The 17,369-nt window shown below is 36.0% G+C and overlaps 1 protein-coding gene and 2 pseudogenes across 1 annotated transcript; 1 reads left to right on the forward strand and 2 right to left on the reverse strand.

Annotated features, from left to right (window-relative positions):
• Positions 1-2,018: 2,018 nt before the first annotated feature.
• On the forward strand, positions 2,019-4,392 carry LOC125187347 (putative LRR receptor-like serine/threonine-protein kinase RPK1). Its single transcript, XM_048083921.2, has 2 exons — positions 2,019-3,798; positions 3,865-4,392. Exons 1-2 carry the CDS (start codon positions 2,037-2,039, stop codon positions 4,239-4,241), a joined length of 2,139 nt encoding a protein of 712 aa, XP_047939878.2. The 5' UTR covers positions 2,019-2,036; the 3' UTR covers positions 4,242-4,392.
• Positions 4,393-4,915: 523 nt separating this feature from the next.
• LOC125187352 (PR5-like receptor kinase pseudogene) lies at positions 4,916-10,635 on the reverse strand (annotated as a pseudogene).
• Positions 10,636-12,218: 1,583 nt separating this feature from the next.
• Positions 12,219-13,171, reverse strand: LOC148931619 (LEAF RUST 10 DISEASE-RESISTANCE LOCUS RECEPTOR-LIKE PROTEIN KINASE-like 2.4; annotated as a pseudogene).
• Positions 13,172-17,369: the final 4,198 nt, after the last annotated feature.

Genomic DNA, 17,369 nt, shown 5'->3' on the forward strand with positions numbered 1-17,369 from the left:
TGGAAAAAAAAACTTTGATCGGGAATATGAGTGAAATATTTTCTGATGTCAATATCAAAATGGAAAAAACGTGCATTATATGTATAGTCAGTACAAATAAATTTTGCAATAACATGTAGACCGGGATGGAAATTTAGGGTAGTGATGACAAGAGTAGACTACTAAAATTTTGCAATAATATGTATAAGTCAATTGTATGACAATTGACGTATTTTAGACACATTTTAAAGTATCTAAAATTTGTAGCACTGTTGATTTATATTTCGCCATATAAATAAATTGTTTATGGTTGAGCATAGTTGGATTAAATAAATATTGTTTGACAAATGAAACAAAAGTAATTATTACGATTATCCTATATCGACATAAAAAAAACAAAAAAAAAAAACTAAATTTATGATACAAGTGTAATGAATCACATTACTATCACTGATTGGTTTAAAGACCATGGATTTTTTTTTTTATCACGGTATCAAAGTAAGTCTCCGATTGTAGACTAAATTGATTGACCCAACAATATATCTAATTAGAAACTAAACGACTAACCCAATAATATATCTAAGCTTTAAATATGGGCCAAGTTCAATAGAGGATATGTCGTGATCAGAAATAATTAACATTATTCCACATCAGTTTAAAGAGAGTTGATCACTCCGTTTATCACCAATAGCTTTTAGGATAAAATCCTATAAGTTAGACATAGCAGGAAATTCATGGAAAAACAATTTCACATATTGCAATGCTATTTAAAAGGAAAGTTCGGAAAATTTGTAGTCATTGAATACTCTACGAAAAAAACTTATTATCTTTTAGGGGACACAAAAATTGTGACGCAAAATAAAGCGTCTCAAACTAACAATGATTTAGGACGCAAAATAAACGTTTCTAAAATTAATGACAAATTAACTCTATCTTTTGTTTTTGGCAAAACACATTCTTAGGTCCTTATACTTTAGTCAAAATGTTAATTAGGTCCTTGTACAATTTTTTCGTTTTACTGGGTCCTTATACTTTTCACAATATTTTTATCAGGTCCTCGTACGATTTTTCGTTTTAGTAGGTCCTTATACTTTTATCATAAATTTCATTAGGTCCTTGTACAATCTTTTATTTTAGGGACTTTTTTACATTTATCTTGGATAATAATATATATTTAATTAAACTTAATGAACTTTTTAATATTCCATTATTTAACTTAGCATAGTCTATAAAGATAATATCATCTTGTTATCCAATAATCTCAATAAGTTGTAGAGAATAATAAAAAGATTAACCGTGATGATTGAAGATTAAAATCGAAGTGTTTTTTTAGTATAACTATCCGAATTTTCAATTAATTATTTATATTTATATTGAAAAATACGTTTCCCTGAATATTCATAATCATAAGATAAGTTAAATAATAAAATTAAAAGGTTCATTAAATTTAATTAATTAAATATAAATTATTATCTAAGATAAAAGTAAAAAATATCTTAAAATAAAAAATTGTATAAGGACCTAATAAAATTTATAATCAAAGTATAAGGACCTATTAAAACGAAAAAATTGTACGAGGATGTGATGAAATTTATGAAAAAGGTATAAGGACCTATTAAATCGAAAAAATTGTACGAGGACCTAATGAACAATTTGATTAAAGTATAAGGACCTAAGAATGTGTTTTGCCTTTGTTTTTTTAGGAGTAGATGGAAAGTTTTGTAACCATACATATGATACGTTGCAATATTTTGGAAAAGGAATGTCTTGTAAAATTTGTAGTCATCGAACAATCTATGACAGTTCAAGCATTGACCTGGATTACTCTTATTTTTTATAATTTTCATTCATTAAACGTGTATTATCAATAATGACCACGTAATCACAAAATATGAGAATGACATAAGCAATTAAACGATTGCAGTGGACATCAAGACTCAAGAGCAGACTAATCTCATCCTGTTAGAACCGAGAGTCGTATATAAAGGGATATTAGAGCTATGAATTTAATTAAGAAAAAATTATAAATACACAAAAACTAAAGAAAAATACAAGTGATGATGGATGTTGTGTTTGCTGCTAATGCTATTTTCATAATCAGCATCACCATATTGTTGAGCAATGTAGTTGCATCTAATGCTTCAAACTCGAGCAGAGAATATAAGGCGTTGATGGATTTCGGGTGGCCTTATATCAACTCCACTGCTCATCACTGCAGCTGGAAAGGCATCACTTGCGATGATCAAGGCCGCGTTACAGAGTTAAGCCTGCAAACTCATGTAGGTTGCAACACTCAGCCTAGGTGGCATGATTTCGATCCGCTTTCTTTCACATCCCTCACCAGCATTCATCTCAGCTCGTGTGGTCTGTATGGAGTCATCCCACCTCACATAGGTTACCTCTCCAACTTGTCTTACCTCAATTTGTCTCATAATCTTCTTAGTTCTGAGCTGCCTCCTTCATTGGTAAATCTGACTAACTTGAATGTGCTTGACATTTCTGATAACAATTACATTTATGGTGTCATTCCACCTAACATAGGAAGCTTGTCCAAGCTAGTTTATCTTAATTTGTCTCATAATCAACTCAAGACGACGATGCCTCTTTCACTGCCAAATCTCACAAACTTAGAGGTGCTTGACATTTCTTTTAATAGTTTTTTTGGTGTCATTCCCTCTGGAATATGGTACCTTCGTCGTTTGATTGTTCTTGATTTGAGCTTCAATAACATCAATGGCTCTCTGCCCCCTGCTATGACCCAATTAACAAGACTGAAAATCTTGAAATTGGACAACAATAGTGTGGAAGGTGTTTTTGAAGCAGGGATACACATGCTTCCTTGTATCAAAACCATAGGCCTCAGCCGGAATTCAATCCAAGGACGGATACCTCCTCGGTTAGGAGATGTTCCTAATGCCAAGTTTCTTAGTATAGACTTTTCTTGGAACCATCTTTTTGGTGAAGTCCCAGAATCCGTTTCGCGTTTGGATGGAATCGATTTGTCCTACAATAGTTTAGAGGGCAAGATTTCGTACAGCGTTTGGCGTAAGTTTCCAAGAGAATCATTCATCGGAAATCCTAAGTTACTTCTTCCGAAGGGATACAACGCTACTGTGGAAGCCGTCTATTATGTAGTCTTTGTGCTTTTTATATTCTGTGTGATCCATTTAATATTCTCCAAAAAAGGAAAGAAAGAAGTCCCCTCAGTCACACCTGATCTCAAACATGGAGACATTTTCAAGATGTGGAACTTCGATGGCAACATCGCCTACCAAGACATCACTGAAGCGACACAAGACTTTGACTTCAAATACTGCATCGGAACTGGTGGCTACGGGAGCGTCTACAGAGCTAAACTTCCCACTGGAAAAGTTGTTGCTGTTAAGAAGCTTCACAGATTTGAAGGAGATAATCCTGTTTTTGATTCATGTTTTAGGAATGAAGCCATGGTTCTCTCTCAGATACGCCATCGACATATTGTCAAGCTTTTTGGCTTTTGTTTGCACAAACAAAGCATGTTTCTTATCTACGACTACATGGAACGAGGAAGCCTCTTTCGTGTGTTGATGGATGAAGATGAAGCTGTGGAGCTGAACTGGAAGAAAAGGGTAAATGTGGTGAAGGACGTTGCAAATGCACTATCGTACATGCATCACGATTGCAGCCCTCCTATTTTGCACAGAGACATTTCGAGCAGCAACATACTCTTGGATTCAGAGTTCGAAGGTTGTTTATCTGATTTTGGGACAGCTAGATTGTTGGATCCTGATTCATCCAATCAAACTCTACTTGTGGGAACTCGAGGCTATATTGCACCGGGTATGCATTCCATAACATTGTTTAAACTAATTGTATTCATGACGATGACATGTTTGTTGGTTGCAGAGTTGGCCTTCACAATGGCGGTTACAGAAAAATGTGATGTATACAGCTTCGGAGTTGTGGCATTGGAAATCATGTTTGGAGATCATCCGGGAGATTTCATTTCCTCTATCAACACGATGGTGGCGAGATCCACACAGTTTGCTGAAAACATGATGGTGCAACAACTCTTGGACAAGAGGCTAGCATCTCCAGATGACGATGTAAGAATGTCGATGGAAGTGGTTGGAGTGGTCAAAACAGCACTGAAATGTGTATGTTGTGATCCAAAGTCAAGGCCGTCAATGAAGGAAGTGGCTCAGCAACTTGGTGCGCGCCCACCACAGTTGGCAATGTCGTTCCGCTCAATATCAGTGCTTCATCTCCTGCATTCAGATTGAGCTCACAATTGCCTAAAACAGCTTCTTTTATAATAAATATGCAGATGTTAAGTAGTCATATGAAAATGTCTCTGTTTTCGTAGTCTTCTTCTTGAATAAATGTTGTAAATTATTGTAGAATGACGATGAAATAAATGTTGATATGCGATTAGATGCTGTTGAGTTTAGTTAAATACCTCTACTCTTAACACATTTATACAATTCATAAGTAATCTTTTTCTCATCTAGGTAAATTGCCACCCCTAGTTTAGTTTACTCTTGTTTCATCATTGATTCTCATAATCACCACATTAATGTCGAGCAAAGCAGTAGCAATGAATATTTCAAATTCGAGCAGAGAATTCCAAGCATTGAAGAATTTTGGATGGCCTTATATCAACTCCACTGGGAAGGCATTTACTGGTGATGATCTTGGCCGTGTTGCACAGGGACGACCAAGCATCGATGAACCTTGGTGGCTTAGAACTAGTCTTCACGATCTTCGCCATTTGGATTCGCTCTATTGAATATAATCACTCCACTGGCATAACAAGTAACATTGCAATACAAATTGTTTATCATCCATATTTCTGCAAATATATTCCATCAAACCTTACTCTTCTTGTTGAGGTATTGGCATCTCAAAAGGCACCATACCATATATATAATAGGTAGCGAGAGAGGAAAGAGGGAAGCTACTGTGTCTCCATTTGCATAGAAGATGAAAACTGTAGTGATTCAAGCAGCGGGGCAGAAGGGAAAGATGGCTTCGGAGGCATCTCTATAGACTCCACACTCCCTTGTAGCATCTCCATAGCCTTACTTATCGACGGCCTATCTGATGGAGCCGTCTGAATGCACCAAACCCCCACCATTAACATTTTCATCTTACTTTCTTCTTTCTCATCTCCCATGATCAGATCATCAATCTTCTCCTTCGCCAATACAAGCTCATAAACACTCTCATGGAAATAGTTTTCACTCGATTGGATTATAGGCTCTGTCGTTTTAGGAATGTCTTTCACTCCCACCATTTCAAGGAGCATCATTCCATAACTATACACATCCGACTTGTGAGACACTACCCCAAAATTTCTAGAGAATACTTCAGGAGCAATGTACCCTATAGTCCCTCTCGTCCCAAGTAGTGATATCTTGCTCTGCTTCTTCTGGAACAACTTAGCAAGCCCAAAATCAGCGATCTTGGGGCAAAAATCATCGTCCAAGAGTATATTCTGAGGCTTGATGTCGAAATGCAGGATCCTCGTGTTGCAGCCTGTGTGCATGTACTCAAGGCCTCGAGCAACCCCAACCGCAATCAAGTATAGCTTGTCCAACCCCAATGAAGATTCTGGATTTGAGTAGATGAACTTGTCCAATGATTTGTTGGGCATGAATTCATAGACTAGAGCCCTTTTCTTTCTCTCGAAGCAAAATCCTAAGAGCCTCACAATGTTGACATGGGAGGTTCTACTGATGCTTGCAACTTCGTTGATGAATTCCTTGTTAGGGAGATTCAATATTGAGAACAGAAAAACGGATATCTGAAAGTCGTGCAAAACACTTTCAGATCAAATCAATTTCGGTGGTTCTACCAAAGTTATTAGATCGGATAAAATTCAGAGAAATAGAGAACATTCAGATATGTATTCGAGATCATGAATCAGAAGAAGATGAACCGATGCAGCTGTTGACGAAACAGTGCATCCGTTGGGAAATTAACCGAAAATAACTAATTTTCAGAGGTTTCCGAAATTGCAAATTAGTCCTTCGATTTTCAGAAATTACATTTTCGGATGAATTTCTGAAACAGCAACTTCGTTGGAAATAAAAATTTCCAAGCTGACCCAGGGGCTCTGCCCCTTGGACCCCGCTACCCGGGGGCGCTACCCCCGGACCCCCGTTCATCTGTTTAGGGGCTTCGCCCCTAACTTCATAATGAATTCAAATAAGCGTGCACTCCGCACCTCCATACTTAAAATGATGTATCATTATAACAATAACCGATCAATCAAGTTAATCCAATTACACTAAAATATCCAACATTCCTCTCCTATTTTAGTGCAATCCTTGATTAACTAAAACAAGTCATCTCAAACATTCAAACTTTTGCATAAATGAAATATCGTAATGATTGAATTTTATATTAGTACATTACACATTCCAAATATTCGAATACCCCAGGTGTCTCTAAGGATTGAACCCTGAGAACTCACATTGAATACACGAAAATAATGTACACAAAAGTTTACATACGAATATGTTCTATCTTGACACTATATTTTACTAGCCTATGTCCTTATCCTTCATAAACACGTCGAAACCAAGTCCCAATTTCTTGAAGCGGCTAAACTTCATGCTTATATAGGTAGCTCCTTTATTCTTGCACCTACATTTGCAATTTTTCAAAAGAACTATTAAGAATATATATATTCAACCTCCTTAACTTGTAGGTCCGAACACATACCTTGGGACGATTTTCAAATGTGTTCCAATCTTCAAATATTAAGTCTTCCACATTGAATTCTGCATCTAGTATCATACTAAATGGGAATTGGGTATCTTAATATCAAAGATTTGTGGTGGACTTTAATCCCATCCCTATAGCCGATTTGTACACAAGATCTCTACTTAACCCTTTGGTTAAATGATCGGCTAAGTTATCATGAGTTCTCACAAACTCCACAGATATCACACCATCCATAATAAGTTCACGAATCATGCTATGTCTAACACCTAAGTGTCTAGACTTTCCATTATACACTTGACTATATGCCTTAGCCAAGGTAGATGCACTATCACATCTGATAATCTGATAGATATAGGTGATATCGGTTTAGGCCACAATGGAATTTCATATATTAAATTTCTTAGCCATTCAGCCTCTTTACCAGCTGCTGCTAATGCCACAAACTCCGATTCCATTGTTGAATTCGTGATGCAAGTTTGTTTCTTTGATGCCCAACATATAGCACCACCTCCAAGCCGGAATACCCAACCACTTGTGGAAGAATGATCTTCCATATTGGTGATCCAACTTGCATCCGAATAACCTTCAAGAACAGAAGGAAATCCAGAATAAGTCAACTTATAATCCATGGTTCCTTTTAAGTATTTAAATACTCGATTCATTGCTTGCCAATGGATTAAACTTGGATTATGAGTATATCGACTCAATTTTCCAACTGCAAAAGCTATATCGGGTCTAGTACTAATCATAGCATACATTAGTGATCCAATAGCCTTTGAATATTCAAGCTGATTCACAGCAACTCCTTTATTAGGCACGAGTTTTGCACTAGGATCAAAAGGAGTCTTAACTGAAGAACAATCTTTGAAGTTGAACTTTTCCAACACTTTCTCAATATAATGTGATTGAGAAATGGAAATTCCTTGTTCTCCATGTATGATCTTAATTCCAAGAATCACATCAGCCTTCCCCATGTCTTTCATCTCGAACTTAGATGACAAAAATTCTTTAGTTTTATCAACTTGATCTTGGTCAGTACCAAAGATCAACATGTCATCTACATATAAGCAAATGATAACTCCTTTACCGGTAGCATCAAATTTGCTATATACACACTTGTCTGCTTGGTTTAATACAAAACCATTCGACAACACCACGTCATCAAACTTTTGATGCCATTGCTTGGGGGCTTGCTTTAGTCCATAAAGAGATTTTACCAACTTACAAACCTTATGTTCATTACCAGGCATGACAAAGCCTTCTGGTTGTTTGATATAAATCTCTTCCTTTAATTCACCATTCAAGAAGGCAGTCTTAACATCCATTTGATGAATTACAAGATTATGTATAGCAGCAAGTGCTAACAATAATCTAATTGTGGAAATCCTAGCAACAGGAGCATAGGTATCAAAGTAGTCAATGCCTTCCCTTTGTCTAAAGCCTTGGATAACCAATCTGGCTTTATACTTGTCTATGCTTCCATCCACCTTCATCTTCATTTTGAAGATCCATTTGCTATTTAAAGCTTCACAACCGGGTGGCAAATCCGTCAGTATCCAAGTACCATTTTGGATTATAGAATCCATTTCCTCTTGGATTGCCTCTTTCCAAAATGCAGAATCTCTTGAAGCCATAGCTTCTTTGTAGGTCCTTGGATCATCACCAATAGTAAAACAATATTGATATTGAAAATTAATTTCATTTCTTGATCCTTCAAGTAAGTACAATTGGAAATCATTTCCAAATGGCTTAGCTTTTCTTGCTCTACTACTTCTCCTAGCCTCAGGAGGTGTATCCATAACTTTTCCAGTTACATCATCAGAGTTACTAGACCTTGCAATCATGCCTCCAGGTTTAGGTATAGACGTGAATCTATCCTCATTGCCAAATTCAGCATCCCTTGACTCAATAATAGAGTGCACAGATACATAGTCATTGGGTTCTAAGACATAGAACCTATAACAAACAGAATTTTCTGAATACCCCAAAAACACACAATCTATACCTCTTTGACCTATGTTCTTCATTTTAGGGTCAGTTAGTCTTACCACTGCTCGACAACCCCAAACTCTGAGATGACTCAATTTTGGTGGTTTCTTATGCCAAAGTTCATAAGGGGTGATTTTGTTCCTTTTGTTAGGAACTCTATTCAACAAATAACATGCTGTTAACATAGCCTCACCCCAAAATCCTTCACTTAGCCCAGAATAACACAACATTGAATTAATCATTTCTTTCAATGTTCTATTCTTTCTTTCAGCTACACCATTTTGTTGTGGTGTATATGGAGCAGTCGTTTGATGTACTATACCAGTCGATTCAAAATACGTTGGATCATAATACTCACCTCCCCTATCAGTGCGAAGAGTTTTAATCTTCACACCATGATAAAGCTCTACACTTTCTTTAAAGATTTTAAATTTATCAAGAGCTTCATCTTTGGAATGACAGAGATAGACATTGCAAAATCTAGTCGCATCATCAATAAAAGTAACTACATACTTTTTATTACCAAGAGATGGAGTCGAATGAAAATCACACAGATCACTATGTATAAGTTCTAATACCTTAGTTTCTTTAATGACATTCTTATTGAAAGGTTGTCTAGTTATCTTAGTTAACATGCAAGTTTTACACTTTTCACCATTCAACTCAAAAGCTGGTATTAAACTCATTTTCGACATATCTTTCAATCTCTTGTAATGTACATGTCCAAGTCTAGCATGCCACAATTCTGATTTACTAACATGATTACTAGAACTAGTAGAAGTCATGCAAACAGAATTATTAACAAAAGAGACATCTAAATTCAACTTAAACATGCCACATAGATAACCAAAACCAATGAAATTACCATGCCTTGACAGAATATATTTATCACTTTCTAATACTTGTTTATAGCCACAACTATTCAATACAATGCCAGAAACTAAATTTTTACGAATTCCAAGTACATAAACTACATTTTCTAACAATAAGGAATTTCCAGAGGTAAATACTAGGTTAACAGATCCTATTCCTTTGATTGGTTCAGTTGCAACATTGCCCATCTTCAAGGAAGATCCATCTTCAATTGGTTTAAAGTCCTTGAACCATTGACGATCCTTGCATACATGACATGTTGCACCCGAATCAATCCACCATGAGAGATCATCATCCTGCACATAAAATGCTTCAGAGATTATTGATGCATAATAATTCTCAACCGAATGATCATTAGGTACAGAAAACGAACCCGATTGCTTTTCAGGATCCTTGGATCCATTTGGACCAGCCTCCTTTTTGCCTTTTCCTCCACCCTTTCCAGACTTACAATCCTTTTGAAGTGCCCGGATTTGTCACACTTTCAGCAAGTCAGTTTGGGCTTCTTATTCCCATCCTTACTGTAATTCCCTTGAAACTTCCGTTTGCCTTGAAACTTACGTTTCTCTTTACCAGCCTTTGAGGATTCACCCTCTTCCACCATGTTCACCTTTGTAGACAATGCCATATCCTCCTTGTCCAACCTTGTCTTTGAAGAATTTGGTCATTCTCTTGATCTCGTAGTAGCTATATCTCTTTTGTGACAGAGATGCATGGTTGAGTAGGAATTGCTCCACATTGGAATTACTAGTATTTTTGCCAAAGTATTGCAATATGCGATTTTTTCCAAAGTAGTAAATGATGATTGGTAAAATTAGAGCAAGTGCGCAGACTGAACTTCCTAGGAATTCACAGGGTGCAATAAGTTATACCATTAGTAAAGAGCAAATAGCCAAATTAATCACGGTCAAATTCTGGTCTGTCTCGCACTTTTGTAAATTTGAAAATTAAATCATGAAAGCTGAAAAACACAATTATCCTACCCGCCTCATTCTCGTCGAAATATGCAATGACGTAGAAACAGATTATAAACAAGTAGAAATGTGTGGCTATGTAAACTCCCTTATTTGATACTTCCCCCATCCGCGAATAGGAGTCCCGTTTTTCTATTTTAGTCCATCCGCGAATAAGAGTCCCGGTTCACTTTTACCATAAATGGTAATAGGGTTCCACCTTCCACTAACTCATTCCACTCACATTTCATTTGAAACCAATATATAAAATGAGACTCCTATTCTACTAACTTTTTTCCACCCAGTTTTCATAACACTTCTTAAAACTCGTGCCGTCCATGAATTGGACTCCGAAGGGAGTATATGTTTACGTGGTCGGCTGATTTAAAATCGGCTTGCACGTCATTTTACATTTCGTCGAAAATGAGGTAGATTGATAAATTGTGAAACTTTCATCGTTCAAATGTGTGACTAAGTGGTATTTAATTATTGTGATTTACTATTTGGCAATTTGCTTTTTAATGAATTTATTGACTATTGAGAAGACAATTGTAAGAGGATTTACCCGCAATAATACCCAATTTCTGCACGTTAAAAGTAAGCCCCTTTTTAGTTCCTGAAACCAAAACGATAGAATGTAAGTAAGTCGGAGGGAAAACTATTATCGAAAATAGTTTTCACTAGATTGGAAAATAGAAAAACTATTTTCATAAAGCTCATAAACACTCTCATGAAAATAGTTTTCACTCGTGGAAAACTATTTTCACTTGAAGCATTAAAAGTAAGCTCCTTTTTAGTTCCTAGAACCGTTACTTGATTCTCTCTTTATTTTTTTACCTTTTTTATTTTTTACATTATTCTTCATTTATTTAACTTAATTAACATATTTTTTCTTAAATCGTGTGTCGAAAAGAAACGCCACCTCTATCGTGAAACAGGAGGAGTACTTATTATGTATTAAAATTCGTGTTATTTACAAATTGATCTATTTATTATTGATGGAAGAAGTGTATTAATGTAATATTACATTTATTCTCTATTGTCTTAATTATTTTGCGAAACTCATTAAAAAAATTAACATGTACTACTACTTATTAGTATGATAATTGGAATATGATTTTTCAGTTATGGTGATGATTTCGCAACTTTCAAACAATATTTATTACTCTCTTTTCATCTGTCATTAATATTTGTCACTCGATCTATTTTTAGTCCAATAATTTTGTCACACTTACTTTTTATATTTTTGTATGAATCTTAGTTCCTCTAACATATTTTATAATTCTAACATATTTTATTATAAAGTTAATATGTAAAAATAAGATACACATTCTATAATTTTTTATTTATTTTTTGAGATCGTGCCCGAGTTAAAGTGTGAAGGGAGAAGGGAAGTATTATTTTTATTATGAAATGCTTAGGCGTGAGAAGAGGACGTAGCATTGTGAGAGTGAGTGTTGCCATTTTGGATGCCATTAATTTACGTTGAACATTCGAAATGAGAATGGAGGTGCACGATGCATCACATTATTGGTCATAGTTGACTAGGTCCCCGACTCCTTATTTATCTAATTTGATTTGATTAGTAGTTAGTACAGTATCTCATTATTTATTAATGATAGGGATAGTTTAAGTCAATGTTCCAAAACTATACACAATGAACCAGAAAATCTAAAATTCGTTTATGATTACGCAGTAAAAATGCCCATAAATGATTAAACTTCAACTAAATTGTGGGTTGAACACTATCTTAAAAGTTGGATCTGACCACTTTAAAACTTATACGACAGCCTGAAAATCTGATGTTGCCAAATCTTCCGACGAATAAAACGATGTAGTTAAGGAATAATGAAAGAGAGAGAGAAAAAGAAATTGTTATCGTTTAGGCAAGTTGATGGAAGTGAAGCATTATTAGCACAGTGGCAAAGAAACGATCCCGATGCATCGGAGCCGCAAGCTCCACCGGATTCCAAGCACCTCTGGCAGTTCTGGTTATCCGCTGACCACTGGATTGAGAATCCATCGTGCAGTGATGCCCGCAATAACTCGGTTGTTGGGTTTGATTACAAGCCCGTGGCTGCAGATTGAGTAATCAAAGCGCATGGGATACTAATTGGCTGCATACTTGTTCGTGTGATGAAGAAAGCCAAGTTGCCACTGCAGTTGAGCAGATTAGGCGGTAGAGTTGGTAACGGAGGAGCAGTGCAACCATAAAGCAGAGAGATATTCTGATTATAAGAGGGCAGATCAAAATTGAAAAGGCTGGTATCTAGGGTGGTGTTATGGAGTTGCTGAATCGGCGCACAAGGGCCGTCCCATAGCTCGTCTCTGGCCACCCTGAGGGTCCGCGCCTGGTCGTCGATAGCAAGGACGCGATAGGTTAGTGATGTGGTGTTTATGAAGAGAACATCGTCTCTGCAGCTCATCTCATACCCCACAGCACCGCACGACGCAGGCCGGTTTGAGCCATAGAATGGATAGGGTATATCTCCTACCGACCCTCCACATCGGAATGGCTGCCTGCAGGTTTCCAACTGACTCAGCTGCGGTACTTCGCAGCTTGGGATTCCGATTAGCACGAGAAGGATTAGGGGGACAGATCCTCCTTTCATTTTTGAAGAATATGATTTTGTTTTTTCTTGAACATTACATATGTGAGGGATTGACTAACTATGCCATTTTGAGTCGATTTTTCCAATAGTCAATTAAATCACAGACTATAGTATTTTCTATTTTGTGAATGCATCAGTAGTATTGAATGGTAAGTTAGATAGGATGGAGAATCCACCTTGATGAGATGTATGTAAATTTGGCCTCGTTAAAATATCTTATATCTTATCCCACTTTGATTTGACGATGCTTTCTATCTCATTTATATAAGTGTGGATTACCACTTTCCTCTTATGAGGCATTTGAAAAGGATAAGTGACACATTTTTAGTATAGTATCAGAGTTGACTCAAGTAGACAATGAATATTGTTGTAGATGTAGCACTACAAAAAAAAAAAAATTGGATAGTTAATGACATTTTTTAATGCTATTAAGCACGCTAATTGTGTGCCTAATTATACCACCAATGCTTCATAAAATGTCCTTATTGTTTGCGTCCCAATTAAAATTAGGGGACACAAATAAAAACGTCTTAAAAAGCAAAAGATTAAGATTACCATACACTTAGGGACGCTTTCTTTTGCATCCTAAATTATGATTATTTTTAAAAATTTCCAAACACAAGTAACTGCGTCTAATTTTTGTTCCTAAATGATAAGTTTTTTTTAACCCTTCATTAATCCATTGCGCTGCAGTTGAAGTGATACAGAGGAGTAATCACGTGATCATTGATCGATGAATAAAAACTGTAAAAGTTGGTATTTAAACAAATTAGATAGGCAATATATTAATTTGAGAAAAATGAATAACAGCTATTGCGGTGATTAGGAGAACAAGTCCTCACCATTGTAAATTCAATATTTGAATACCTACATATGTTGGAGTCAATGCTTACGCGTTATTGAATTGTTGTTAGCACATTCCATGTTACTAGTATTTCCCAACGTATTAACGTCTTCTCGCCACTCCACTAAACAATATAGGCTATTTGAAAGTGAGATTCATCATTTTGAGTGAAAAGATTCTTAGGTAATTGAATTGTTGTTAGCACTTTTCTTGTTTCTAGTATTTACCAACATAATGCCGTCTGTAATGTTCTAATAATTCTAATTGACTTAGCAATAGATAATCATTTTGTGTATGAGTAATAGCAGTCAATAGAATCAACTTAGAGCATTTTTTTTTAATTTTTCGTGTAAACTATAAAAAATAGTCAATTATATTACAAAATTTAGTATTTTGTGTATAATTTTCTCGACCCGTACCAACCTGTCTTTTTTTTGACAAAATTAAGTAGAGTTTGTATGCAAATAAGTCTGTGGATACGCGTGACTTAATAGGACAAACCGTCATTTTGGTTCAATCAATCAATTTAAATTTTTTTTTATTTATTCATATTTTAAAAATATGTTTAATACTAGTTATTTTTCTTCGTCCTTACATATCAATTTATTATTGGTATAGGAGGAAATGTTGTAGGAAATGACTTACATATATTTTAAAACTTTTCTAATAATATAAGCATATCAATTTATTATTGGTGTAGCTTGAAATGTTGTAGAAAATGGCTTAGGTGATCCTTTCCGGCACTCATTCAAGTAAGCTCATTATCATTGTCTCTATGCAGAGGCATTCTGATCAACCACCGAAGAGTGGTCAGAAAACGGTATATTATTTCAACCTTCGCCACTGTTGTTACCTTTTATCTGAAGGGAGAAACTCAAGAATTTCACCAAAATCTCCAAAACTTAAAAGAGAGCAACTACTACAACAATTCCACTGATGAGGTTCACCTCGTCGAAGAACTCATCAATCCAGTAGCGAAGCGTCGCCTCAAAAATCAACGGCCCCTCTCCTTCCCCTTCAAAAGAAATAGAGAACTAATAATATTGTGGAATAGGAAAGTTGAGAAGAGAATAAAATTAGAAGGCACAAAGAGGAGAAATAGCGTAATGAATCAAGAATATAAAGATCGGCGAGTTTGTTTTGGTGGCGAGATCCGCACGGTTTGCTGAAAACATGATGGTGCAACAACTCTTGGACTAGCTGCTAGCATCTCCGGACGACGATGTAAGAATGGTGATGGAAGTGGTTGGAGTGGTCAAAACAGCACTGAAATGTGTATGTTGTGATCCAGAGTCAGCGGCCGTCAATGAAGGAAGTGGCTCAGCAACTTGGTGCGCGCCCACCACAGTTGGCAATGCCGTTCCTCTTGATATCTGTGCTTCATCTCATGCATTCAGAGTGAGCTTACAATTGGATAAACAACTTCTTTTATGATAAATATGTAGATGCTCAGTAGTCATATGAAAATGTCTCTGTTTCCTTTGTCTTCTTCTCGTTTAAATGTTGTAAATTATTGTGAAATCAAGATCAAATAAATGTTGATATATGTATATATGATTAGATACTGTTGGGTTTAGTTAAGTATCTCTGCTCTGAACATATTTATGTGATTAATAAATACTTCCTCCGTCCCAGATAATTTGGAACACTTTGACCCGGCATGAGTTTTAAGAAATCTAATGGAAAGTGAGTTGAAAAAATTGGTGGGATGTGGGTCCTACTTTTAAAGTATTAGTTTTATAATAAAATGTGAGTAGGAATGAGTTAGTGGAATATGAGGTCCACTATCAAAAATGGTAAAAGTAAAATGGGACAAATTATGTGGGACGGCCCGAAATGAAATACTGGGTCAAATTATCTGGGACGGAGGGAGTAATGTTTTTTTCATCTAGGTAGATTGCTACCCTAGTCTCTTTTACTCTGTTTTTCAAACTAAGTTATTTTACTTGCATGAGTATAAATTGGTATTGCATTCAATAGTCAACAAAACAAAGTCTGATGAGCTTCATAAACAGAAGATATTCCAAACCCTAAACTATTGCTACAAATTTTCCACACTTCCCTTTTTCATAGTAATGCAATGCATGTTGCAACCTCATAAAATGAATTGTTCACTAAGACAAAGATTACTTTCTTGTCCTAATAGCACTTGCTTACTAGACAAATGGATTGCATGATTACACAATAGATAACGAAATTTTAGAAAATTTGCAGCAAGGCAGTCGAGAATACTACTTGATAGAATTGCTTTGTGTGAATTTTGTTAGAGCTACAACAACTAAATAATACAGACCATATAGATTGAATATCGTTAATAGAATTGCTTTGTGTGAATTTCATCAGAGCTACAACTACTAGGTAAAGGTAATACAGACTAGGTAAAGTGATGGATTTAGGGTTCGGTACTTATTTCATCATCGATTCTCATAATCACCACATTAATGTCGAGCAAAGCAGTAGCAATGAATATTTCAAATTCGAGCAGAGAATTCCAAGCACAGAAGAATTTTGGATGGCCTTATATCAACTCCACTTCCCACCACTGCCATTGGGAAGGCATTACATGTGCTTAACATTTCTGATGATTATGGCATGTCTCATTCATCCAAGCAAATTTATCTCAATTTGTATCAGAATCTGTTAGGATCGTTAATTGCAACATTAGTTTGATATTGTCCGTTTATACATCTTCCAACTTTCCTTACTTCAATGTGGGATGGGTTTGTAACCAACATAATCAAACTCCAGAGTGAGTTGTGTCTTGTACATACTACATTCAACCATTATCTGGCAATTAATCATAAATAAAATCATAGAGTTGACTTACCTTCCAATAAAATTAGAGTCAAGTCAGTCCACTGAAGATACTCATTTCTTCCATTTTAAATCCACACCATAAAAAACCTTGGAATAATTGTGAGATTGAAATTCCAGAAATTGTACTTGATTCAAACTTCAAAGCTTGAACTCATAGATTTACTACTCTGCATATCAGCAAGGTAGCCATGGAAGCTGCTTCAGAGCCCCTGAGAGAAGACAAACTCGCATCAATTCGCAGACGCAACAAAATCGTAATCGCAAGTTTCTTCTCCCTAATCATCCTACTAGCATTAATCACCGGTGTAACAATCACCTCCCTCGTTCAAAAACTCAACTCCGAATCAATCAGATCGAATCCAGCGGTTATTGAATTCTGCTCCCCTTTCGAATTCCAATCCGCATGTATCAATTCCATATCATCCAAAACCAATCCCCCGCCCGACGCCAACCCTAACCAGATCTTTCTCCTCTCTCTGCAATCCTCCCTCACCAAAATCTCCGAAATCATCCCGATAACTCGATCCGACGGCGCGCTCAGTAGCTGCTCGACTTCGTTGAGTCACGCGGCGGATCAAATCAGTAATATTC

The sequence above is a fragment of the Salvia hispanica genome, chromosome 2, assembly GCF_029641045.1.
Source record: "Salvia hispanica isolate PSC_SH4W2 chromosome 2, Shi_PSC_v1, whole genome shotgun sequence".
Classification (NCBI taxonomy): Eukaryota; Viridiplantae; Streptophyta; class Magnoliopsida; order Lamiales; family Lamiaceae; genus Salvia; species Salvia hispanica.